This window comes from Paramisgurnus dabryanus, chromosome 13 (assembly GCF_030506205.2).
Source record: "Paramisgurnus dabryanus chromosome 13, PD_genome_1.1, whole genome shotgun sequence".
Taxonomy (NCBI): domain Eukaryota; kingdom Metazoa; phylum Chordata; class Actinopteri; order Cypriniformes; family Cobitidae; genus Paramisgurnus; species Paramisgurnus dabryanus.
The window spans coordinates 24,201,524-24,229,416 of record NC_133349.1 but is presented as its reverse complement, the minus strand read 5'-3'; the positions used below and the strand labels follow the sequence as shown (position 1 = coordinate 24,229,416).

The 27,893-nt window shown below is 38.1% G+C and overlaps 1 protein-coding gene across 6 annotated transcripts in view; it reads right to left on the bottom strand.

Annotated features, from left to right (window-relative positions):
• Positions 1-19,954, bottom strand: part of fam131bb (family with sequence similarity 131 member Bb) — a 37,517-nt gene extending 17,563 nt beyond the window's left edge. For 2 of the 6 annotated variants that reach the window (XM_065261391.2, XM_065261394.2), the window contains exons 1-2: positions 19,787-19,951; positions 760-797 (exon numbers count right to left, since the gene is read on the bottom strand). In XM_065261391.2, the coding sequence (XP_065117463.1) occupies positions 760-797; positions 19,787-19,814 (66 nt within the window). In that variant the 5' untranslated portion in view covers positions 19,815-19,951. Of the gene's footprint in view, positions 1-759; positions 798-19,786 lie in introns of all 6 variants that reach the window. The other 4 variants (XM_065261392.2, XM_065261395.2, XM_065261396.2 and 1 more) reach the window with 3 other exon arrangements.
• Positions 19,955-27,893: the final 7,939 nt, after the last annotated feature.

The window sequence follows — 27,893 nt, the reverse complement described above, 5'->3', positions numbered from 1 at the left end:
CTATTTTTACCATTACCCATGGTAAAAATACACTGGAGTTCAAGAGAGCAGATTCAGAAAGCTGTATTTGCTTGACATTATGTTAGTTATTCTAGTGAACATATTTTTCATTTCTTTGACATACAGGAGAATACAGTGTCTAGCGTTGCAGGGTTAGGGTTGCTGGGGCTGATAAACTTTCAATGCTGTTATGGCAAATGGATTAAATTGGATACTGAGTAAACAAATTTCTTGAAAAACTTTGGATACAAATTTGAAAACCTGTGTGAAACACATCACTGAGGGTTTGTATCTATAATATCCATAAAGACAGAAAGAATGAATGTGCTTGCTCATTCGAGATCAGCAACAGCATGCACAATGGCAGAGGACAGGACAGAATGAGAAATACAAGCCAGTTGTGTGACGTATCAAGGGTGATCCATTCTGAACTTCAACTGAGCAAAATCACCATCTGCCTTAAAGCACAGACCCAGAATCAGTCACTAGTGTATACAGCTCAAGGCAACTACACAAGCCTGTTTTCTGGGACTCAAATGAGCCATTTCTGATAAGCAGTAATCTGCATGCTGTTCAGTATAGGCTAATGTGCCAATGACATCACTCTGGTGGAAATCTGGAGCTCTTCACTAACTGAGATAATCTTTTCCTGTTTCGGACACCTTGACCTTCATCATACCGCCCCCTTCCCTGACAGGAATTTATAGTGTGCAGTGTGCAGATATTTTGGCTAGTTCACCATAGATGTAATAATCTTACCTGTTCCCCATCCTTCTGCACGGGAACTCCATCTGCTGCTGGAGAGAGAAGAAAAACAGGAAGCTTGAGGCTTAAATGAAACAACAGCAGTAGAGAAATAGTAAGGGGAAAGCTATGAATTATTCATAGCTAGGTGAAGTCATGAAGTATTGTGAAGAGATTTAAAGCGAATGTTATGCAAAATAAATTGTAAATAATAAAATGGCAAGATTGTATTAACATACTATAATATCAACATTCAGCACATTGGTTTAAAAGTTACTACAGTAAATGAACAAAAAGGTAAGCATGGTACAGTAACATCGTAATAAACTGGTAAGGAAACAAGAAGCTGTTTCTGAGATATCAATTTAAGGTTTGCTGAATAAACTGCTTTTGAGATAATACAGCGTATCACCGATGGGAAACCTTCCGATCTCTCTATTGAAGCCAATACGGAAGTGACTGTCTTGTAATTTTTTGTATGATTTATACAACTTTTAAATGCTTTCTTTAAATGTACACTCCACTTTTTTTGAAAATATGCTAATTTTCCAGCTCCCCTAGAGTTAATTATTTGATTTTATTTGGAATATATTCAGCAGATCTCTGGGTCTGGTGCTACCACTTTTAGCATAGCTTAGCATAATCCATTCAATCTGACTAGACCATTAGCATCGCACTAAAAAAGACCAAAGAGTTTTGATATTTTTCCTATTTAAAACTTGACTCTTCTGTAGTTACATTGTGTACAAAGTTGTGATTTTCTAGGCCGATATGGCTAGGAACTATACTCTCATTCTGGCACAATAATCAAGGACTTTGCTGCCGTACCATGGCTGCCACAGGCACAATGTTAGTACGCAGCGCCTGAAAATAGTCCCCTTGGAAACTTCCAATAGACCCTTTTACTGTTTGTACACAATGATGACGTAGCAACGTATGCACGTGCATTTTGGTAACGGAAGTATGGCGTGTCCGTGAGCGGATTAAGAAATACAGACAGAGAAAGATATTTTAAAAAGTTGACTATCAAATGCTAATCGGCAACCAGATCCGTGTGCTATAGTAGAGTGGATAAGACGACGTTAGCAGATGGCCAAATATATAATATAAATTATATAATAAAAATATACAAATATTAGTGAAACCGTAAACGCAACAAGACATTTTGATGCGGGGAAACCATCTTTCTGAGTTGCTAACACGTTAGAACCACTGGGGAACAACACCACTTCCATTTCCAAAATGTGCGCACAACTATTTTTAGGGGTGGGACATTTTAGGGTACAGCTTAATATCATTGCCCCTCCTACAGCCATGTTACGGCAGCAAAGTCCTTGATTATTACACCAGAATGAGAGTATAGTTCATAGCCATATCTGCCTAGAAAGTCGTAACTTTTAATTTTCCGTCGGTCTAAGTACACAATGTAACTACATAAGAGTCTAAAGTTTTTTATTGAAACTCTTTGGTCATTTTAGCACGATGCTAATGGTCTAATCAGATTCAATGGATTATGCTAAGCTATGCTAAAAGTGGTGTTGCCAGACCCAGAGATCTGCTGAATGGATTTCAAAACTGTAAAAATCAAATGTTTAACAAGCATATTTTCAAAAAAGTGAAGTGTCCCTTTAAGACTGGACTTTAATAGTGCCATTACTATATATATTGGTGTGCAATTTGCATCATATGCCGATGGTTACAATTTTCCAGTAATACTGTACAGACACAAGGTTGCCATCTCCTCATATAAAACAGAATCTTTGCAATAGCACAATGCTGCTACATTACATAAAGCACAATATATTTTATACAGAGAAATATAGAAAACTGCAATGGGAGCAAATGGTTACACTGGTCTACAACAGAGATAGCAGTGTGCTTTTAAAAGTGTGACTGAATCAGACACCAACAACTTTCACCTGCTGCCCACATGCATGCTGTTCTTTCATTATAAGCACAGCGTGACCTACTGATAAAAGCTACAACAATAGAGAGAGAGGGAGCTGGAGAGAGGAGTGCACATGAGAGATGGTATAAGGGAGCATTAACTAAGAATTGGAGTAAACAGAGAACACAGTGACAAACTCATTTTTCTATTCCACAACCACTGTAGCATAACATTGTTATAGCTTCCATTAGTCCCCATGCAGTGGCCCAGTTCATAAACACCCTAATAACACAATTAAATCATTATGCAGTCCATCACCTGAAAAATGGATGTGATGAAACAGATACAGGGGAAAAACAGGTCAACAGTATTTGGGTCTCTCCCTGAGTGATGAACGAATCCTGTCTTTTGATTTATTTATTTATTTTGCTTCTTCTCTACAGAGTCTAATCCTGATTTCGCAAAAGTGTAATTATAGTAAGTCCTGTGCTAATTAAACTTAAACACAGCTTTGGTCTCGGGGTAATTTCAAACATTAATAAAGGACTTGTACTCTTTTGGAGTCTGTCACGACATGCGCTCAGGTCTATGACCTTACACTTTGCTAATTATTTCAGATGAAAAGGCTGTTAGACCCCAGTGCATATCACCATCATGCCACTTACACATTACAAGTGACACAAGCGACAGTGTTCATTAGCGACCGGATGGGGAGTGTCCAGCAGCCCGACAAAGTTAAAAAACCTTACTTTATGCAAATGATGTATGACTTTTCGGAGCAACCAATGAGATTGAAGCAGTGAAACTTGTGTCAGTTACTGAGAGGACGGTTACTGATTTGTTTCTAATTGTTAATAGGACAACAAGGATTAGGAATGCCTCCGATTGACTTACCCTCTGATTTCAAATAAACAAGCAAAACAGGAAAAAAATGTATCCTATCTTTATTTGTTTTCTTTTTATAACCTTTTAAATATGGGTGGGATTCTTCAAAAATACAAAATTTAGAGCAGAAAGCTAAAATAGTTGAATTTTTCTTAAGGAATTTCGTTAGAGATCAGATGCAGAATGATAATCAAAAATTTTATAAATTGGGTAAGAGCAGAATTACCAATTACAGTAAAAACTCGTCAGGGAAGGATCATTGGCAGGGAAATGTTTTCTCTTAATGGCGGGGAAAGAGCTAATTGAAAGAGACAGGTGATACACAGTGACAAAGTCGCTGGTAAGCAGTGTGCACACTAGGGCTGTGTATCGCCAACAATTCCCCGATACGATACGTATCCCGATACAAGGGTCCCGATACGATGCGCATCACGATACAAGACTATTTTGAATTACATTTTTGTTCAGAATTTAGTAACATTATTATTATTATTTTTATTATTATTTGTTTATTGTATATTGAATAAGCAGTGTTGTAACAGTTGTGTTTTTGCCATTCATTTATTAGCTATTAGAAATATTTAAAATCCCAGAGTTAGTACTTAACTTATGTTTTTTTAAAAGCAGTTTTACAAAGATGGTGCCTTACTCTTGTCTCTCATTATTCTACATCTATGAATATATCTATAAACGTGCAGTCAGACTTAATACTATTTAATAGAAATCAGATTATTAATGTGACAGTTATAGTTTGAAGTAGCTCTGTATCTCTTCTCTAGACGTACACTTTTCACATGCAGATCTTTGTCGTTTTCTTCTCAAATGCGTTAGTACTGTTTTATAAGACCATGGCTAATAAAGCCCTTTGCAGTAGTATAGGCTAAGATATCTGCGCTTTCATACTGAACTCATTGACTTTAATGCGCGCGAGAGAGAGAGAGAGAGCGCGAGTTCACGGCTCACAATGCAGACATGTGCGGCACCAAGACAGACACGCAAAGTGAAAGTATACCCCGCCACATTTAACTCTACGTACTCTGCGGGACACATGCGTCCTTTCCATATGGATCACGGATCAACAGCAATTCGTCACGTTACTTTCAAAAGTACATCCGAATCGATACGGAAGGTGCTGTATCGATGCGCGCATCGTCAGGCGTCCATGACGATGTATCGTCGTATCGATATTTTGAACACAGCACTAGTGCACACATAGCATTAAGAGTTTGTTCAGTCAATGTCTAGTACAGTAATAGCAATGCCTCAGGTCTGATCAAGTCTTATGTATTGACAGTGCAATCCAACCTTTACCTCAGGTGTGGGGAACCCTGGGTCCTGGAGGGCCACTTTCCTGCAGAGTTTCGTTCCAACCCTAATCAAACACATCTGCATTTAATTTCCAAGTAATCCTGAACACTTTGATTTGATTTTTCAGGTGTGTTTGATTAGGGTTGGAACTAAACTCTGCAGGACAGTGGCCCTCCAGGACCCAGGGTTCCCCACCACTGCTTTACCTGATATGCCTTATATAATCAGGATGGAGAAATACATTTTCAGTGTATAATTATAAAAGTTAGCAGGTATAAAGGTATAAAAGTTCGAATCTGGAGAATTCTTTTCTGGAGAAATTGGGGGTGGGGAGTCAGGATATGCACCATCTAAAGTTTGTCCCCCATAAAAAATCATTAAAACTATGCTGTGTATTGTAAAGAATATAGTGATACATACTTAAAATAATTGTGTACGTAGTGTGTACACACAAAACATTTTGAGTCCCCCCTCAGATCACTTTGGTTCCCTGCTTGCTTCCCATTTTACCTCATCTACACACTCCAGACAGAATAAAGTTCCTTAGTAGTTGGTGAACTCCAGTATGTCAGCTGTCAAAGCTATTTTATTCACTTAATCACTGGGTGAAGTGATTCTTTTCTCTTTAATACAGATGATGAGTCATTAATAAATTAATCAGTACAAAAAATATGACTATGTCAGCGATTACAAGGTTTTAAAGATGCATTCACTGTAGGGGTGTGACGAGATCTCATGCGACGAGAGATTAAATGTGGAGGTGAAATGCTGGCCGTTTCTCAAATAAAAGACTGCATCCTTCGGAGGTCGCATTTTTAAACTGCATTTACTTCATCACTGTCTTATTAAAACTATTAACAATTATAAAGTTTACCAATTATTTAGTTAATCGCAAATTGTTGTAATATGCTCACGACTTGCGAATGTAATGCGCAGTTAATGATCTGAAATAAACCTTGATGACGTATACAGCCTGCATATGCGAACTCCGGAGGATGCAGCTTTCTGTTTGACCCTTTTACAGTGCATGCATTATATTCTGTCCTTTTACTGCGTTTGCTTTCTTGTTTAGGTTTCCAATAATGTTAGTTTGGGAGCTCGTATGAAGTCTGAGACGCGTTGTGTGTTTGTCTATTGATCAGTGTCAGATGTGAAGTCTCAGCAGATTAAACCCTCACACATAGTTTACATGATTTAATGTCTGCATGTTCTTGCTCAAAATATGACAGTAGCTGTATCATTTCTAGTGTAAAGAAATGGACATATATTAAATATTAATATGGATTTAAACATTGTTTGGCTAAAAATAAGCATTTCTCTCCATCTAAAGTGAAAGTGAAAGTGAAGACAGCGTCTGCGAGACGCCCCCTGCAGGCATTTGTTATAATACATACATAATGCTTTTTATTTATAGGCCAGCAGCCATATCACCCTGTAGCCCAAGACAGCTTGCCCACTGAAGCTAAGCAGGGCTGAGGCTGGTCAGTAGTGGTGCAACGGATCGCAGTTGATCCGTGATCCGTACGGATCACGACCCACGGTTCGGCTCGCATGTGATTCGCGGATTAATACGCAAATTTAAATAGGGAAAGTTTATAATTTGTAAGTGTTATAAAGGTTTGCAAATGTTAACATTCAAGTGATTTTAAACAGTTTAACTGCAAAACGGCGCTAAAGTGATCAGTTTACTTTACGCACAAACGCACGCGTGCGGTTAAATGCGTCCGGTCCAGCTCGAGTCAGACGTAATCATCCTTCAAAGATCAGAACTCTTGATGTTTAAATTTCAGAGAGTTGCGCTACTCTCTCTCATACTGTAGTGTATTAAAATACATTTGGCTAATAGAGCAATGAAAAACAACGTAACGTTTTTATGTGGGACGACTGTAATGCTGCGCCGTCTGTAATTCACCCTTTGTCTGTGTCTGTGCGCTCGTTTAAGGGGACTCGGTAGTGCACAAACAGAGAGATGCAGTCTGTGCACATTTGGTCTTAAAGAGACAGTAAGCTCAATTGACCTACTTAAGTCTGTGTCATTAATGTTAATCAAACAACCCAAGACAAAGAGAAAATCACTTCTGAAGCTTTAAAAAAATAATAATTACATTTAATTAATACAATAAATGCAGTGTTATTATTCATTTGATTTCTGTAACTAATGATTTTAGACCTTACTTAATGTGCAACCTTGTTCTTTTTATAAATGTTTGTAATTTCTTGATTTGTTATTAGAATTTTCCCATACTTTTTTTTTGCTGATCCGAAAAATGATCCGATCCGTGCCTCAAAATCCGTAATGTGATCCGAACCGTGAGTTTTGTGACCCGTTGCACCCCTACTGGTCAGTACTTGGATGGGAGACCACCTGGGAAAAACCAGGTTGCTGCTGGTAGAGGTGTTAGTGAGACCAGCAGGGGGTGCTCACCCTGTGGTCTGTGTGGGTCCTAACACCCCAGTATAGTGATGGGGACACTATACTGTCAACAAGCACCGTCTTTCGGATGAGACGTTAAACCGAGGTCCTGACTCTCTGTGGTCATTAAAAATCCCAGGATGTCCTTCGAAAAAGAGTAGGGGTGTGCCCCGGCATCCTGGCCAAACTTGCCCATTGGCCTACTAATCATCCCTCATACTAATTGGCTATATCACTCTATCTCCTCTCCACTAGTAAGCTGGTGTGTGGTGGGCGTTCTGGCGCAATATGGCTGCCGTCGCATCATCCAGGTGGATGCTGCACATTGGTGGTGGTTGAGGAGATTCCCCCGTTCATATGTAAAGCGCTTTGAGTACTGAGAAAAGCGCTATATAAATGTAAGGAATTATTATTATTATTATTATTATTATTACAAATGTAATGTGTTTGTTAATTGGTTTTAATACTTTATTTGAACCAATTATTATTGCATCTTCGTTAATATGTAATTTTAAATGCTACTGCTCACTTGGGTCTATTTTTATTACCCCAAAATAACAAATTACTTCATTATCAATTGTTAGGGCCAGTCCTTGATTAGTTAAAACATTTAAAAATAATGGGATTTCAGTTTCTTATTCATTTATTTTATCATTGAGGGTTTCTTAAAAAGTGTAAAAATATCGTCTCGTCTCGTTCTCGTGAACCCAATCTCGTGTTTCGTCTCGTCTCGTTGATTAAGTGTCTCGTCACACCCCTAATTCACGGCTTATCATAATAACCATAATTACAATATTTAAAAAGCGCTCAGATCATCGTAGAGTTCGTAATTACAGCTTGTGGACTGTGAGTTTTCTGAGCGCTACAACTTGTACATGACCGGCGCAACCTCACTTTCAGTATGTTATTATTAGCTGATGCACTTTCTGTGTTCTGCAATATTTAGCAGAAGCATTAAAAAGTAATTATGTATTTCACAGCAGCCAACAATATTCTTTTACGAATTCAATTTGATGTTGTTACTGGGGCTACAGAAACTGATAATCCCCAGTTCGAGCTTCGAGTTGAAGGTCACGTGTTGTCATCAGAAAATAATGGTAATTACGATAACGCGTGAATGCAGCAGTTCAAATTTCATTGTATCAGTGCAATGAATAAATGATTTTGAAGAAGAATATTTATTTGGTCAATTTAAGCAGCTTTTTTATTGAACCAGAGAGAAACTTTGAGAAGAAGGTCAATGGCACGGTCTCCATGCTACACTAATACACTAATAATCGTCTGTGTATACAAATCTTACAAGTACAATTTTTGCTATTGAAAATGTGTTTATTTATTGTCCCCCAAGCTGTTAAATTAAATGTATGCCCATGTGTGTTTCCTAGGAATCAAACCTGTGACCTTTGTGCTGCTAATGCAATCTTCTAGCAATTGGGCTACAGGAACATTATATCTGAATATGTAGTTGATTTCTCTGAATGACAGAGCAGATTTGTATCTATGGAGTGATGGATAATATTTTGACACACTGACCTACTAATAATACACTAACATCAACCATTTTGTTCTCCTGCTTTAGAGATCACCCACTGTCACTGTCGAGATCAGCAGACAGCTGTTCGACTCAGATAAAGTCATCATGTTTTAAAAAGCAGAAAGGCTATTGAACCTTACAATGTACAAGTTGAAAATGATACTATAGCAATAAATGATGGAAAAAACATCACAAGCCAGTTTAAAGGGGTTATGGCATGAGAAAACAGATTTCGAGGAGTCTTGGTACAATTAACACATCCTGCAATTTTCATAGCTCAAAACGTCCTGAAGGACTTATGGCCTGAAGGAACCATGGCCGCTTTGAATGGCCAAGGACAGCCCAAGATGCTGACTGACATGTAAAGCAACCAATCACGTTTCGCTTTGTGCTCTGTCATGTCTTCACAATAACAGACTGGTGTGCAACCAGTAAATCAATTATTCACAAACAGCTCTGAAGTTCAACAACAGTGCCACACATGTTAAAATATCTCTTTTAGATTCAACTAATTTCATCAAACTCTTGGATGTCAAATCAAATGCTACTAAAGGTTAGGACATGATTGGGAGTGCTGCAGCATAATGATCTCCATGCTCTCAGCATCTGTTCATAACCTTAAAAAAACTTTACGGGAATACGTCCAAGCGTACACCGACCAATTCCATTAAAGCTGTGAATGCCACTCTCATCAATTTATGGCATAGCCCGTCCAGCAGGAAGATGCCTGTATTGACCTTGAAGGAACTCCTCTGAGCTGCAGTAAACCACTACCTAGTATTTCCTTAGTACGTCTTATTGTAGTGTTCCTGCAGCTCAGCAGTTAACAGCGCAAAAAATGTGGGTTTGATTTTCATGTAAATACAAACCGATAAAATGTACAGATTAAATGTGCTGCAAGTCACTTTGGATAAAAGCATCTGCCAAATGCATAAAATGTATAAATGTTTTGATATGTGGATGTCTGAGGGAATATAACTGAAGCCCCTTGGTACATACAATCCAGAAAACCATTAATTATGAGTTACTGTGTACTCTACAGGGCTGAAGTATTGTATCTCTTCCCTTCTTTCAAGGTCTAATAGCAATTCAAATGCTCATGCAATTCTGTGGTTCCTTCTTGACTTTTGACCTTTGATCTTTTGACCTGTACATTGAATTAATCGCCTCCTTCAGATAAACCATATTTTCCTGGGTGCTTGAGGCAACGTGTGTCCTAGATAACAATACAAGCGCACACACATACACATAGTAACACACCTTTGGGATTCATTTAACCAGGATTAACACTATATACACACATCACTTTCTCTCCACCTAATGGCTCTAAAGCTCTGGATAAAGACTAAACAAAAGTGACTGCACACCTCATAGTGTCGCTCGGCATTTACTCAGTTCTTTTGTTTTCGTGAACATTGCTAAGAGGGATTTGGGATTTTTCATTTTTACATAATGTCGAGCGCTTGTCACATACTTGTGTTTTTAAATTGCCCAAAGGATCATATTCATGCGTTGGAAAAACATTTTGTTTTGTTTTCATAGAGAGATTTTGTAAACCTTTCTAAGCTTTTGTGTTAGTTTTTCAGAACGCTGTTGAAACAGCATTAAACATTCAGATTTTCTCGGCACAAAATGTATTTTAGTAAAGCTGCTTTATGAGTGTCAAAACTGAATAGGAGCAGTAGACGATTCATGCAGTCGAAATGAAAATTCTGTCATTGAATGCGTTTACATGCACAGAATAACCAGATAACTAGCAAAAATCAGCTTATTATTTTAGAATACTGTTTTCATGCGTTTACATGCAAATCAATAAACCGGCTATGAAGAAAACTGCGTTTACATGGGATTTGGAGATTTGTCAGTTTTCTCGCATGTACAGTAGTCACCGTCTGTACGTATAGTCGTTCAAAAAAGCAAACAAAATATCTGTCTAAGATACTGTTGTATCTCTTCTCGTGTCTGCAGAACCTGTAAATGTAACATGAGCTTTTATTTTCACCGTTTCTCTGCTAACTGCTTGAGTCGAGCTGAGACTTTTATGCGTTATAAACATCACACGTGGAGACATGCGTACATGAACATGCGTTCGGATGAGCCGGGATTTCACCGTAATTCATTAAAATTCATTCATTGAGAAAACGCGCATTTGCACGGTTAATCGTTACACCTAGTAATGACTTGAGGGAATGATGATTTTGGGTTAACTATACCTTTAAGTTGTGATGTAACACCATTCCTAAGCCCAAGCGTTCACTCGCTTCATATGAGGCTACACGCTCAACAGTCATTTATGAGTGCTATTTATTCATATCACAAATTATAGGGTGTGTTAAGCATGTAAACACAACATTATCCAAGCTCACAGTGTTCCCGGACGGAAACCAACACTTTAATTTACAAAAGTTTAATTACTTTCTGACCATCTGGGATTTCGGTATTAAGAAAAAAGGTTATGATTGTGATTTTTCTAGTTATATTAGTAGCCTATAGTTTGTTAGGATGCTGCTATTTGGTTGCTAATGCATATGCTAGGAAAGTGGTTGCTATTATTTGTGACTTCAAAATGCCCTTCCCTCTCTCACTTTCATACGTCTCATGAAGTCAGATGAAACAGACTTCCAAAATTTCCCCTAAGGGAAAGACCTTACTGAAGTTAAGCAAGTTTATGTCTAAAGTGAAGTGAGGTGGAATGGTTATAGTGAGATGTAATAGCTTAAATAAAAAAGTCTATTATATTCAACACCAACATCAATAAATAAAAATAGTTTTAGCTCTTTAAGAGTTCAGACTGGAAATCCCAACATAATAAAAACACTGCTTAAGGATTTGTTCATTTCTAAAACATTTCCCTTAATACTGCATTAAATCACCAGTCGTGTACTAATGACATGCAAATACGCTTATGTCTTTGTTTTCTTTTGCTGCGGTTTAATCTTTGCTTTAACAAAATTTGGGATTACTTGTTTAAATTTGTGCATGCAAATTGCAGAAGGCACGGACAAAGAGTGGCCTATTATGTTCAGCGTATGGAGCTGCAGTAATAACATGCGCGCACATGATCCAGTGTGATGCGCGGGCTCGTTTTCCCCAGCGCGTGATACCTCCCCTGCGGCCAAGACACAGCAGCCTCTGCTAGTAACGACTCAAAGCTCAAAAGAAAGGAAGAGATGAGAAGAAAAAAAGATGAGAGAGAAACAGAGAGACAAAGAGAGAGAGAGAGCGCGGCCGTGCGTAACGGATATCCTGCAGCAGCAGTTATTATGACTACCGCCGCAAAACTAGGACGCGTAAAGACGCTGTTCCGTGTCTCTTACTATCTACGACTATTGTTAACGCAACAATGACTTGGACATCCACAGATCCCTTAAACGGCACGGCGTGATTGCTGTGAGTGTTTGTCTGAAAGAAGAGATCGTTCAGGTGGTCATGGCCGTGCACGGCACGCGGATCATTCATCTCACCAGTAGCCTATTAACAGCACGCGACACGCCTCCTCTGTGCACGCAGGGTGTGACCCTGCATAACTAATGTCCATCAGTCTGTCTACAGTGTATCTCTGCAGCACACTCCCTCATCTATTAATCTGTTTCTTATCCAACATATTGCGATCATTCACGCGATGTATGGGATGTAATGACTGCAGAAAAGCAGATCACTGCAGTATGGAGTGCTGTACAAGTCTGCGGGCTCCTATGTTTCTCTTAGAAACTTTTTATTATCATTCTCTTTAGATCTACACTGAGGAAAAGGTTTTGTGTGTGTACAATATTATATTTGTTACACTCTATAATTTTTTTTCTTAACACATATTGGGTAATACTGTTGAAAGAATGATTTAAATAATATCTTTAATGTCACTGTAACATGTACTGCTGGGTTAAAAATGACTCCAAAATGCTAAATTTTTACAACCCAATGGTTGGGTAACAACAACCCAGCATTGTTCACAATTTGCAATTGTCGTCGACAGGATGTGGCCGTGTCAATTGACAAGACAAACTTTATGAATGACTTATAGGACCAACGATCTTGATATTAAAGATAGTGGTCCCATGCGATCCATCTCTTTTCAGATAAAGTCAAGTGTCATCAAGATAAAATTAATTTCTGCTGTAAACAATTTCTCGATTTTACATGACCATCCCTGAGCATGGGTTTGCTTTTAAATGGCCCATGTCCCACAGAGTTTAGCACTTAAGGTTAGTTCATTCTGCCATGACAAACATTGACAAACGCCAACAGGGGCAGCTCACCCAAGAAAGCCTAACAAATGGGTTTTTAGGCTTTTTTTGACTATTGATGGAACGGTGTAAAATTAATTAAATAAAATAAACACACCAAATCCAGTTTATCAAGGTCTCCAACATAAAATTACAGACAGATGTGTTTGATTCATGCTGTAGCTTTGGACTGGCAACCCAGAAGTACAGCGATTATGTAAAATAATAATGCATATATAAATATGACACAGTTTATGTTGCATTTATGATAATTAGGTGTGTGTGTGTATTTGTTTACACTCCCATTGCGTTAGGAGTGCAAATGTTATGGGTTCGAACCCATGGACCACATAAAAATGTATTCCTTGTAATGCATTGAAGTTGCTTCGGATAAAAGTGTCTGCCAAATGTGTAAATTCACACAGTGCTTAGCGCTGTCACATAGGTAAGTGTTATAAAGATAAAGAGTGATTTAATCTTAGCATGTTAGTATGAGGGTTAAGATGACATATGGGATTCACTGATGTGCTTGTATTAGTTCCTTTAGTTTGTAAATAAACTGAAAAATATTATGTCAGCATACAAAAGTGAAATAAGCTGTGAATGGTGTTGCATTATAATGTCAAATTGCTAAATCAGTATGTAACAAAAAAAGCTTTCATTTATCCCTCAGCAGTTTGAAACAGGGTTTAGTCTCCACTAGCAAGTACATAGAGTACAAGCACAAATAAAATATGTGTTTACAAAGAGCGGAGGGATGTCAGCACAATTGACACAAAACTCACTAAAGGGCACATATTATGCAAAATCCACTTTCACAAGGTGTTTGGACATAAATGTGTATTGGCAACAAAACAACCCTGCAATGAAAAAAATCCACCCTTTCCTTTTTTCAATCCCCATGAAATCAAACCAAGTCTCATTGGACATGCTGTTTTCATTCTCTTTTTAATATGACATCACACTGATAAAGACCCGCCCACAGCCACTAACTGACTACTTTATTTTACCCCAAAACTTTTCTAAATGTGTTTGTCTGTTGGTAAGGGAGTGAGGAGCTGTAGCTCATTTGCATTTAAAGGTACACACATGATATAGCGGCTTTTTGGGCATGCTATAACCAATGATCTGTGGGGTATTTTGAGCTGAAACGTCACAGACCCATTCTGGTCACAGCTGAGACTTAGATTTCATCTTGTAAAAATGGCCACAAAATGTGCCCTTTAATGTCTCTGAAAGCTAGTACAACTTGAAACACGCAGCACACACATAAATCCAAACACATCTCGGAGTTAAACCCAGTTAATTGGACTCCCTGAGGGAAATAAACTGCTTATGTAGGGAGTTTAGATCTGGGAATTGACCACATTCTGCATGTCAAGTGAAATGACACTTATATTGTATGACCAGAAATCTGTACCTCATTCACTTACTCTACTATAGTGGACATGTAAATAAAAGCTATACCCCATCTAGGTTGTGTCTGTTATTAGCTTCATTTTCTGCTGAGTCAAGACAGCGGGATACGTGGCAGCAAAGATATCATTATGAAACTCTCACTGCGTACTCATGCCAAAGCCCACAGCATGCTGCACTGACTATAGAAACTGCTGAGCGTATTCGCAAGACGCACAACGTGACTAACGTGCCACCCTATTCATGTGTCCATTAAAGTCTCAGGTATCCAGAATGATTTTGTAAGTTGAGTTTGCATCTGATCTCTGTTTCAACCTGATTGTTTTGTCTTTTAATATGACTTTTGTATTCTAATTTGCTGAGACAATAATATGCTGTCACTGTTCACATGATTGACCTCGATTGTTAACAGACAATAAATTGGCAATATGTTTGAACATGAGTACTTATTAAGTTTTTGTTTTTGTTTCATTTTGTGCCTTTATTTTAATAGTGAGTGAGGAGAGGACAGAAAAAAATACATGAAGGAGAGAGGGGTAAGGGATCGGCAAATGACTACGAGGCGGGAATCGAACTCGGGTCGCCGAAACCACTACGTGTCGGAGCACTGCCCACTATACCATCGGCTCTGACAAACTTCCCAATTGTAATTTTATAATAAAGGAACAAGAACGTTGTGTGGATTTCCTCTTAATTATTTTCCAGAATGATTTTACCATTAGTGTGGTCCTGTTCTGTTTTATATTTAGCAATGTAAATATACTGTAGGGTGGTCCTTATTTTTCAACTTTTAAAAGTTTTTGCTCTCACCCCACCAATATGTTTGAATAAATAAATAAACTGGGCAAAATTTAAAAATTTATATTTAGAGGTTGCTCAAGACCTTTGAAGTTTAACAAAAAATCCATAGAAATTACAATGTAATTGCAGCTGGGTTGCCGGTAATTTACCGTAGACTTAAATTTATGTTATTTACTGGGAAAAGTTTGTTCAAAGTTAAATAAATTTTAAATATTAACAAGTCTTTATCTTTACAGAATAAAAATATACAATAACTATACAAAAATTCTGGGAACCAGAAATCATCATCAACCTTTTTCTGTTTTTTGCTTCAGATTTTGTTTCCCAGAATGTTTTCCTTGATGCAGTTTTTTTGTTTTACTCTGTAAAGACAAAGACTTGTAAATGTTTAATGTTCATTTAACTTTAAACAAAATGTTACCAGTAAAAAACATAAATTTAAATCTACGTTAAGTTACCGAACCCCGGTTGCAATTTCTACGGAATTTTTTTACAGTGTATGTGATACTTTGTGCTAGCATGTATAACTGTTTAATAATATATACTTATGGCAGCAATGGACTTATTTGACCATGCTCCATGCTATTAAAACTCCTGTTTTAGTTGTGATATGTCTTTCACAGCAAGAAAGCTTCAATGTGAATGAAGCACAATAGACAATATACACTGAGACAATGGCTGAAGCAACATGAAGCAAGTCCGCTATATGGTTACTCGGATCAGAAGAGACTGAAATAACTGGAACAAAGTTACCCAAGAAGCAAGTTTTATGTGTGTTGTGCGTTTTTAAATGGTACAGTTTTTGCAAAAATATGTGATTTTCGGAAATATTCAAAGGCCTTGAGCAACCTCTATTGTGGGAACAATTCACAGTGTGAATTTTGCACAGTGTGCTTTTATCCATATCCTAACACATTTAAGCTGTGAGAGTTGAACATTTAAAAAAAATTGACCCATTATAAGGACCGCCCTAATAGTAGTCAAACATCTTTGGACATTTAAAAAATTTATTAGAATGTATTACATAATAAAATTAAAACAAAGGCCCATTTAAAAAGATAGACAAACGTGATGCAGCACACAGTTGTTACTTTACTGGATGGAGGGAAACTTCCTGCACCCACTTGGATACAGGTTTTGCAAAAGCGACTGAAAATAGTTCTGAAAAAAGCTCAAACTTAATGCTATTTTAAGTTTGATATTCTCTTATGTAATGTAATATATTTTAATAGATTTTTAAGTGATTTATTTTTGTTAAAAGCAAACAGAGACCAAGGGAAGAATCTAAGACTTGGCATCTAAGAATCGTTTTGGCCCAAAGCCTACAAAGGAAAGAGTATCTTTTGTTTTTTTTAAACTTGCCTGTCTGATTGTTTTGTAAAGCACATTTCCAGTCTGATCACAGTCTGACGACAGAATTGAGCGTGTGAGACGGTATGAGCAAACACAGGTCTGTAAAAGCAGACATAAAGAGATCTAAGACATTCATTAAGTGTTACAACAGCTAGAGATCAAAAAAAGTGCAGAATGCAAAATAGCCATTGAATTGTATGCTTTTATAAGGAAATAAAATATTAGTTCTCTCCACTACAAGCACATGTAAATGCTGATATATTGTTAATGATGATGAAGCCAGCAACTCATTTGTGATCATATAAATACATTCAACATGATTTGTGACCCTGTCTGTAAAATCCAGGCTTACGTCTTAATCTAATTATGAGATTAGGATAAAAGTTTGATTTCAGTCATACATTTTAATTTAATAATCTTTGATCTGATCTAATCAAGATATCAAGGTTATATTTTCACAGAATGGACTTTACATTATGTAGGATGATTTTATGTAGAAAATCACCAAGAGATGGCTTAAGATTAAGGTTTTCACGGCAAGGTCACCTTTATTTGTCCAATGATAAGTTATGAATGTTGTTTTAAAAACGTTGTTGTGAGACTTATTTCATGAATTTTTATTTAATGAGATTTAGATAATGAATGAGAAAGGTGGTTTTTAAACATACACTTCTATATTGCATCTGGTATTGAAACAAAAACAGGGGCGTGTTTGCATTATTGCACTACTAAGATGTATTTGCTTGTTTGTTTTGAATCTTTTACTATAGCTGCATGAGAGTATATCCAGTCTTTGTGACGTCCGCTGGCTTCATATCACAGAGTTTCACATTACAAATCGATTTTGGATGAGAGAGACGTAAACAAGCTCTCTCTCTCACACACACACACACACATACTGATAAAGATACACTTGTATGTCTTATATACCATAATGATTTACCTTAAAACTCACTAACACAGCTATTCAACATTCTTTGCTCTGTTAATTCTTTGCTCTAAGACTTTTTCAGTTCTTTTGGATTCAGTGTGCGGTCAGCCATTTTCTCTGTTTTGCTCTGTTAAATCAACATCTTTTCATCATATCGACTCATTGTCAGTGTCTACTTAATATATTTAGTTAAAGTTCTTATTTTATGCTAAAACATGCATGGCTCTGTAATGTTTCTTCAGTAACACAAATATTGCATGCATAACTGTAACTTCATTTGAATTTGTGTTTTAGTTATTCGTGTGTGTGTATAGTGTAGTGGTACAAATGCAATTTGCAATTATTTTTACAAATATCATATCAACAAATGAGTTTTTCATGCAGTGTAAGTTTATCTACACTGCCAATTGCAGGTTTGAACAAAGGTTTATGCATAAATGCTTACCAATGCAGTATTGTATTTGTAGAGGTATACAAATATAATTGCCTACATATGCATTATTTACATACATGTGCATTGTATAGTAAACAACATACACTTTAAAAAAAAACGCTGGGGTATCTTCAATATGTGGTGTGGTTTCAGATCTTTAGTTCTTTTATTTATTAATTTAAGAAAAACAGTGATGACTTAAAGGTAATGATTTGTTGTTAGAGAATGGTTCTGAGATAAATTAAATGGATAGTTCATCCAAAAATGAAATGTCAGTATTATTTACTCACCCTCATGTTGTTCTAAACATGTGTTGACGGTACCCATTGACTTCCACGGTTGAAAAAAAATGAACACTATGGAAGTCAATGGGTACCATAGGCTTTGTGCTTATCATTATTTATCAAAATATCTTCTTTTGTGTTCAACAGAAAAAAAAAACTCGTACAGGTTGAGAACAACATTTTTATTTTGGGTTTAAATGGTTTTAAATGCAAGCATTGATTCTAGATGGGTTGGATAGCGTTGTAATATAAACAGCAATCAGGTGACTTACAAGGAAGGCTAACCAGTGCAGAGAGCCATTTTTGTTTGTGGAAATGATTTCTATAAGCATTTATATCTCATTGTACGAGACACATACAGTATTGCAGTGAGGGTCACGGTATGTCAGCAGTAGTTTAGCTGAACCGATTACAGCTCTTGATTATCTACCTTAACCCTGAATGACTACCAATACTGCACGGTGTGCTGACCTCCATTTTAGTGCAGCACTGTTATAAACACTATTTATCAAACCCTCCTCCCTTTTCTTCCTCTCTCTATTACTTTCTCCCCCTCTTTCTCTCCTTTCTGTGTGGATGTGAGGCAGGTGGCCCAGCAAGAGAAGTTTTACACAGTTTCTTGGCCTGGTGATGTTGAACAGTGTGAATGATCAGAGTCGGTCATTTTGCACCACTGATGTCTGACAAATCATAAACATTGCAGAACATCAAAATTAAACATTCAAACTGCAAGAAGGAAAATTGTCATACATTAACTTTATCATTGGCATGAACCTTTCTGCTTTACAAAAGGTGCTTTGTAAAGATTTTTAGGTAAGAAAGAAATTAAGAACCTTTGACTGGTTCTTGGAGAACCAATAATGGTTCTTCTATGTGTATTTTTTAAAAATGTATTTAAAGTATATTTAAAGTAATTTCTTACCAAATTGAATTACATTCGACTTAAAGATGTATTAAATATGTACCCTGCTTGACAGATTTAAACTTATTTTTTATTATGTCAGATTCAGGATAGTCCCATCCTCTCACATCCACACAAGCAAACACACACATATTGTGTCTGTTCTCCAGCATGCATTACCCCTCCCTCCACCTCTTCTCACCGCAATGATATTCAGCATGTTTGCCTCTCTCTTTCACTTTTATTTCTACGGGCAACACGATACCTTAAGTGCATCTCCAACAACAGAATGCTAATTTCCTCTCTCTCTCTCTTTCTCTCTCTCACACACTCCTCCTATCTCCCTTTAATCGCCGTAAACAAGCTCTACCCGTGTATTTCATCACTCCATCATCTCAGCCTCCCACACACACAGGCACCATGCAGTAGCATAAATCAAGAGATGTGGCTTGGAATCTACACGCACCGAACACGCGCATACACACCAACCATCTGACAGCTCTGGTGTTTAACTCACGTTTTGGCTGCCAGTCCGGCATACGGTCGCATTTGTTTCACACATCTCAATCCCCTCCCAAACCAGCAAGCCCCGTCTCAACACTGCAATTACCCTTCACACTCGACACGCACGTGCACCCTGCCAGCAAACAGGAGAAAAGAAGGGGGACTTACTGAGGGTTCGAGAGCCGATACATCCCATGGTTTATTCACAAAGGCCCTGGATACAAGCGAGGAAGCGCCAGCCTTTTACCACACATTCTCTCTTCTCTTCTCCTCCTTTCTCTTCTCTATCTGCTGATTCTTCTATGCACTCATGCTGCTCTCGCTCGCTCCCTCTCCCTCCCTTCCTCTCTCTCTCTCTCTCTCTTTCTCTCCCTGTGCAGTCAGGGTGTCTTACCTTTGAGCTTGTGTGTCAATGTGTCTGAATGGGCTGATATCGGCACTTATATGACACATTGAGTGATGACATACAGATGATTTTCATCAATCATATTTAATCAATTTCTAATTGTGCTATATTTGTTATGTTAATTTGATATATGTGTGTGCGTCACCCAGGTCTCCAGTGTTATTTCTGCATCTGCGCTGCTGTAGCAGCAGACACGCTGGGATACTCTCGCCCCGCACTCAAACACTTCCCACAATGCAGTACAAATGTCTCTCGCTCTCTAGCCTCTCTCTCTCTCTCTCCCGTTCTATCTGGACCGCTGAACCCAACTGACACAAACACGCAGTCATTACCACAACACCAGAAATCATGAGCTCACACCACAGGGTATTCCTGCAGGGCTTTGAAAACTCAAACGCTCTCTCTCTTGTCATTCTAGTCCCTCCTTCTGCCTTGGCGGCAAAACACACCCGAGAGGAGTGGCTCTGTTATCGGGAGATCACTGCCGCCCACTCTTTCTTTATCTCTCTCTCTCTCTCATTATCTCTTTCTGCTTTTCCGTTCTTTTTCTCTATCCCTCCACTTCTCTGACCTGTACATTTGGTTAATTATCATTAAATTATGTCTTCATTTTTGAATCCCTCTCTCTACAGCGCATGCACATGCAAAGGGTTTGCCTATATACATTTATCATAAACCCAGTGATGCACACCGGCTATAAACAAAGGAGGGTCAGTCATTTATTCTTGAGGTTACCCAATAGAGAGAGAGAGAAGGAAAGGTGGGGGATGGAGACACAAAAATAGAGAGAGGGGCAGCAGGGGGATGGTTAATTCTGTATGTACACAAAATCATTGCTAGATGCAGCGGTACAGCTGTAATCTATACAGTCACGGGTGACGGACAGTCATACTGTTCTTGCTTGTGTCTGTGTGATTTCCCTTTTTTGATGCAGTACGGGTTTGTAAATTGGAGTGCCCTATTGTAGGATCCAGTGCATTTGTCATGATCACATTATTCTGTTTGATCAGTGGACAATAATACATGCTACGTCAAAAACTGTAAGGACTAGATCTATTCTTCCTGTTTGTGTGTGTGTGTGTTTGCGTGTGTGTGTGTGTGTGTGTGTGTGTGTGTGTGTGTGTGTGTGTGTGTGTGTGTGTGTGTGTGTGTGCATAACAGATGTGTTATGCACAGCATGTTCACTTGATCTGCAGTGAATGACATTGATAAATAGAGAAGTGTTCACAGTACACAGATTTACAACTTTCAGATCAACACACACAGACCTAGATGGCCTCAACCATTTAGACTTGTGTGTTCGTGTGTGTGTGTGTGTGTGTGTGTGTGTGTGTGTGTGTGTGTGTGTGTGTGTGTGTGTGTTGCGAGTGCGTGCGTGTATGTGTGTCAGAATTTGTCTATAGTTAGCAGCGCAAATGGCTTCACAAGGACAAAAAAGTATAATCCTCTACATTCTAGAGACCAGCCAGTGTTTATTCGCAAATAACATCATAAATATGTTAAATAAAGACTCACAAACTGTAAAGTCATGAGAATGGGATATTTTAAGTGAGGTAATACTGACTATGATATTTAATATTAATATTAACCATATGCGTCATTTGTGTTGAAATGAATGGGGGAGATTGGATTTTCAACTGTCAAAATTGTCACTTTAGTCCCGCCTCCCAGTAATATTTGGATATCCTAAAATGGGTAAAGAGGTGGGACGTAAAGCTGAGATGGCTTATGCTGCGTTCCAGGCAGGTTTTTAAACCCGTGAGTTACGACTTCAAAAGCACGACTCACGACCTTATGCGTTCCAGGCAGCCTGTAACTCGTGTTTTTGCATCCTTCTACCGGTGAAAGTGCACTGGAACGGCAGTCAAACCCGTGACTTCCCACCCGTGAACTCGTACTAGATCGATGTACTCCCAGTTCAGAGTCGTGAGTCGTGGTTTTGAAGTCGTGAGTTACGGGTTACAGGTTGCCTGGAACGCAGCATTATTGCTGAAACCACACCACCCTAGCTCGACTCTAGTGCCAGCAGTACTGTTCAACCGTCACTCAAGTGGCCACGCCCTTAATTATTCAGAACTTTAAGGCTTATAATAAATTAAATGGATGAGTTACAAAAAAATTCACCCCCACACAATCATGAAGGGGGAAAATTTTTTACCAGACTTTATTTTAACATATTTTCTACTGTAAAGTTGAGCATTTTAACATGGGGGTCTATGGAAATTACTCCCTTTTGGAGCCAGTATCTAGTGGCCAGTCGATGAATTGCAGTTTAAATCACTTCCGTATTGGCTTCATAGAGAGACTGGAAGGTTGCCCCTCGGTTTTAACCTCTTGAGCCATACAGTCACATATGTGTGAATGGAAAAGCTGCCACAAACGCTCTTTTTAAACACTTTGTGTGTTTATTCATGTCACAGACACTTAAGGAGCACCTATATTGTTGCTAAAACAACGTTATTTGGTGTAATACAATGTGGTCGCATGATTTAGTGTTCAAAAAACACATTATTTTCCACATACGGTATATTATTGTTGCTCCTCTATGCCCTGCCTCCCTGAAACGCATTGATTTTGTACAAAGCTCATCGTTCTGAAAAGCGCTGTGTGTCCCTGATTGGCCAGCTAACCAGAATGTTGTGATTGGCCTGAATACCTCTGTTGTCAAATGGAAATGTGACGCTCCTTACCATATATAAAAGATTCAGTCACAATGCAATACTGACAGAAGTAATTATCGTCTTTGCTACCTTATCAATACGAGCCACATCTGATCCAGAAAATGCAGATTACCAAGCTGATCGATCAACTTTGCCAGCCCGGCTTAAAAAGGACCTACAGATTGGTAAGGAAAGCATAATAAAAAAAATTAAAACCATAGCATCTTTCACACAGTAATTACGGTAAATTACCATGAATTTACCAGTAAATACAAAAATGTGCTGATCACACACGCAGTGACGTTATATCTTTTTACCAGTAAGACATCACTCACACATCAGTATCAAAATACCGGTAAATTCGGTGAGAAGCGGAAGTTACCTGTGGCGCGCGACTAGCTCAGTGTTGTATTTGTAAACAATCCACGTCCTTCATATCCACGGTCCGTATTTTGTTGTTTTCACGTCTGTGGTAAACGCTGACGGTCGCGAAGTTGCTCGTGACCAAACATTGCATTGGGCGACGTAACTGAAACTGCGTCTTAAACAACAGTACTGTTTGCACATTAGGCTTCACAGAGGGTACGGACGTCGTTAATTCTCAAAGTAGATGGTAAGCTGTTTTAAACAACTTTGGTGAAGAAATGTGGACGAAAACTTTAGGTGTGTTCGACTTTCAAGCAGCGCGTGTGTGGAAACGTTTGTAAACAGTGCCGGGGTAAACGCGTCATCTGTATAGAAACGTTATGATTGGTCCAAAGCTGTCAGCGCGGTCTATTTTTTGTTCACACAGTGCTTACTGGTAAATTACTGGTAATCTTACAACCTTACTGGTAAATTGGCAACACATGACCTGTTAACTACCAGTAAATTACGTCTAGACTGCATGTGTGAAAGGTACAAAATTTTCAAAACCTCAAAGCTCAAAATGTATCACATGACTAGACAGAGCAGACATTCCTATTTACAAAGATACCTGGATTGTAAAAATCGGTTGAGGATTGAAAAGTTATGATATTTTTAATATTAGAAATCAGAGGGAAAAGTTATATGATGTCTATGGAAGGTGTGTGACTGAAAATGCTGCTTATTCACATGTTTTTGCTTTGTAACTTTCTAATTTTATCAGATAGTTGCATGAAATTTTAACAGAAGGTATAATTTTGTTAGTTCTTTCAAATAAATTACGAACATTTACTGTTTTAGTTGGAATGGGCATCAGACCCATGGTAACCATGGTTTTTAGAACAATGCCTGCAGTGGACGTTCTGACAGGACATTCGCTATAGTCTATTACCAGAAATGTGATTACCAAATTTCCGTGGTTCATTTAAATACATCTCCTCCATACATTTAGATTACCATGTTTTAGTACCAAGATAAAAGATATATATTCATGTTCACCTACCTTTCATTAGTGTCCAGAGTTAAGAGGAAGCACACCGACCGGTTCAAACCATAGACTGTAAAAAAGATGGACGTAGTGTCCGTGACGTCACCCATAGTTTTCTGAAGATTGTTTTTGAAGCTTAAAGTAGGCGGTGCCTGCCTTCGCCATTTTGGCTGCACGTAACCACACATCACTCGCGGATATCCGAAAATGGGTAAAGAGGCGGGACCTGGGTGAAGCTGAGGTGAATGGTTGCTGAAACCACGCCCGCCTAGCTCCATTCTAGTGACCGCAGTGGCTGTTCAACCGGCACTCAAGTGACCACGCCCTTAATTACGCAGAACTTAAAGGCTTAATATCATTAAATGGATGAGTTACAAAAAAATGACATATTTATTGTCGTATTTAGTAAAAACAACCATGCGGCGAGGAGTGGATATTGCATGAGACGCATTGTAAAAGTCCCGCGAGGGGGAAACAGATTTTTTGACTCAGAATTTCGATGTGCATGCCCGCGATGTCAGCATTTCTAGTGAAAGGGACGTCATCATTTAGTTTGGGATTTGTATTTTTGCATATCATTAACATGTAATAATACACACTTACACACCAAAGGAAATGTAAAATCGTTTATCAGATAATTGGTGCTCTTTAAAGCCACAATATGTAATATTTTTGTAATGAAATATCTAAAAACCACTTCCAATATTGTGATATATTTCATACAACTGTGTACTTGCATTATCCCAAAAGTTCCCAAGGATTTTAATAACGGCTTATCCCTTGTCATTGTCGCCTATCGATGAAGTAATTCCTTACTATCCTTGGTTTTCGCTTGTAGAAACTATATAGCAACATGTGTGGACAAATGCGAAAGTGGTTGTTATAAAGCATCTAGCACGCAGCTGTTGTGCCTTGGAGCTTATTCATTTACAGTATGCTTCAAATGATTTCTTTGTATACATCAATATGGCACAGTAACTGTTGTGCAGAAAAACTAATAAAAATAGCAATCACCACTTCAGGCGGTCCCCTCTTTGCTATGTTTAAAGGTTTTTGCCCACCCATCATTGAAACTCTGGATTTAATAATCTCCAAGTTCCCCCGCAACTTGAGGGGCTATTCATATCAAAATCCTGACTAGGAAACACGTATTTACTATAATTACGATATTACACTAGTCACTGTTTAAAGTGGATCAAAACCATTCATAAAAGTTGTCTTAAAACCAATAGTCATTTTTGTCTTTGGGCAAATTTGATGAACTTTTTTGATCCATTTCAAATGTCGACTAGGATATGTGATGGCAGCATGAAGTCATTAAATACAGCAATAACTTTACATTACAGTGTTATGGTGATACACATACACCAAGGACAGGGCCTTCAGACGTTCAGACTTATATTAGCCCCTATTTAATTACCCCTGTAATTTTGTTATCTGTTAGTGTTCCTTCCAAATTACCTAGTGACTCTCAAACAAACACGTCACGACACTCAATATACAAAACATTCTGTGTGAATACAAAACAAAAAAGAGAGGGAGACTCACTGTGTATAATTACACACCAACATGGCCACACACCGGAATGCCGGGTTTAGGCCTGTTTCCAAAAGGAGCCAACCCACCCAATCATGAAGTCGGCCCACTTTGGGCTCCACTCCAAGAATGGGGAAAACCAAACAAATTTCAAAAAGCATAAATACTTATTTTAATGAAAGGTGCCATAGAATGTAAAACTGTATTTACCTAGATAAATAATAAGCTATGTACATCTTAATGACATATTGTGAGCCTCAAACATTATTGTTTCCTCCTTCTTATGTAAACCTTGTACATGCAAAATACTGCTGAAAAACAGGCCAATTTCAACTTAACCCAACTGTGACGTTACTTGAGATGTATGCCCCAACATTAAATTAAGTACAATGTTATTACAATGTTAAAAATAAAGTTGTGACTGCTGAATTATGGTAGTTAATGCTATATGCTAGCGTTTAGGCTGAAGTTCTACTATTGACGTTACAGTTACATTTTGCAGGTCCATACTGTCCATACTGTTTTTTTCTTCAAAATCTGTATCTTTGTCAGATACAGGCTAAAACTTTACTTAATGTGAGCTACTGCCATGAGCCTCACTGTGAAACAGCCAATCAGAGCAGAACTCAACATTATTATTCATGACCCTTCCAAATAAGGTAATATCAATGCATTCTTTGGCACCTTTAACACAATTCTCTCCTTTTTTTACTATTGTTAAACCTGTGTCCAGTCATCACCCACAGTCCTTAAATCTAGTGATGCACCGATGTATCGGCCGCCGATATTTATCGGCCGATTTTTGATGAATTTGAAACCATCGGCATATCGGCAATAGCATGAGAAAAACAATCGGTATCGGCCTATTAATTAACTGCATAAAGAAATCCATTATATGTAAAAAAACGAGTTAATGTTGTTAATAAAATAAATGCTGAATAGCAAAAACCACCTTTGAAGGTTGTCATGCTGTCTTATTTTATTTGTTTAAGCTTAATTTGTGTCTCTCTTATTATGTTGGTCAGTTGAATGTTAATTAAATCAAATCCATGTTCAGTAAAAATAATTTGATGCAGAAATAAACTAGCTAATAGACCAGCTGTATAGTATTGTATACAAGTATTTAATATCGGTATCGGCCAGAAGTTGTCTGTTTAAATCGGTATCGGCCCAAAAAAATCCTATCGGTGCATCCCTACTTAAATCCCAAACCAGTTGGAGATCTGATTTGACAGGTGTTGCGCATGCTATGACATTTACCAGTACCGGCTGTGTGGGTAATCAGTAATCAGTAATTGTGACATAAAGCCCAAAATATAAAAAGCTGCCCCTAAAGTTGGTCAAGCTTGATCTCATTACTTCATTCACTCAGGTCTTGCATGATGCATCTTCTATTAAAATGTAACATTTATTTCTTTAATATTTAACAAAAAGCATTGCTCTTGCAAAATGCACTGTATGAGTAATGGTGGCATAACATAGTTTGAGTCTATGCAGTCTAAAAAGTCAGCATCTGCATCTAATAAACATGTGCATTATTTTCAAATGACGTGTTTTTCCTGTCTGTGGCGGTGACCCTTTGACAATGCATTTGTAATGCACACTGTAAACCCACTGGCCCCCTTTACATCTTTCATTTGGATCCAGATCTTTCCAGCATGATACTTTAACACTCAACATTGACCCCACGCTTGATCATTGCCAGACTCTGCCACATGACAAGCAGTTGTATGAACATCACTTAATGAGGGCAGGTTGCAGAATACACACAGGGTGGTCATCATTACCTCAATGCAGAGTGTGGCTATGCAATGAATAATCTTTCTGTGGAACTCAGATCTTTGCACAAATGTGGTTAGGTAATGAGACTGGGATTATTATGACCACCTGACACATCACACCTTCCAGTCACACACACACACACCTTAGTGAGAAATAATGCACGGCTCTGAACCCTATAACCTCAATTCTGCTCTTTCCGGCACACGTGTACATGCACCAAAAATGCTTAAATAAAGAGGCATCTGGATCAATACGTGTTTGTTATTCTGTTGTCTCATTGTGGGCTCTCTCCAAAAGTGCCCATCCAATTTTAATTATGATTTAGTATACACTCCAGGGCTGTGATTTATGCCTAGTGGTGGGCTGTCTGAACCACACACAGCACACAGCTGTGTGGATTACATATTCATCTGAAGCATGATGTGTGCTTTGAATTTAGACAGATGTGATTAGCATGATTGTGTATGTCATACAAATGTAAACATGCATGTATCTGCA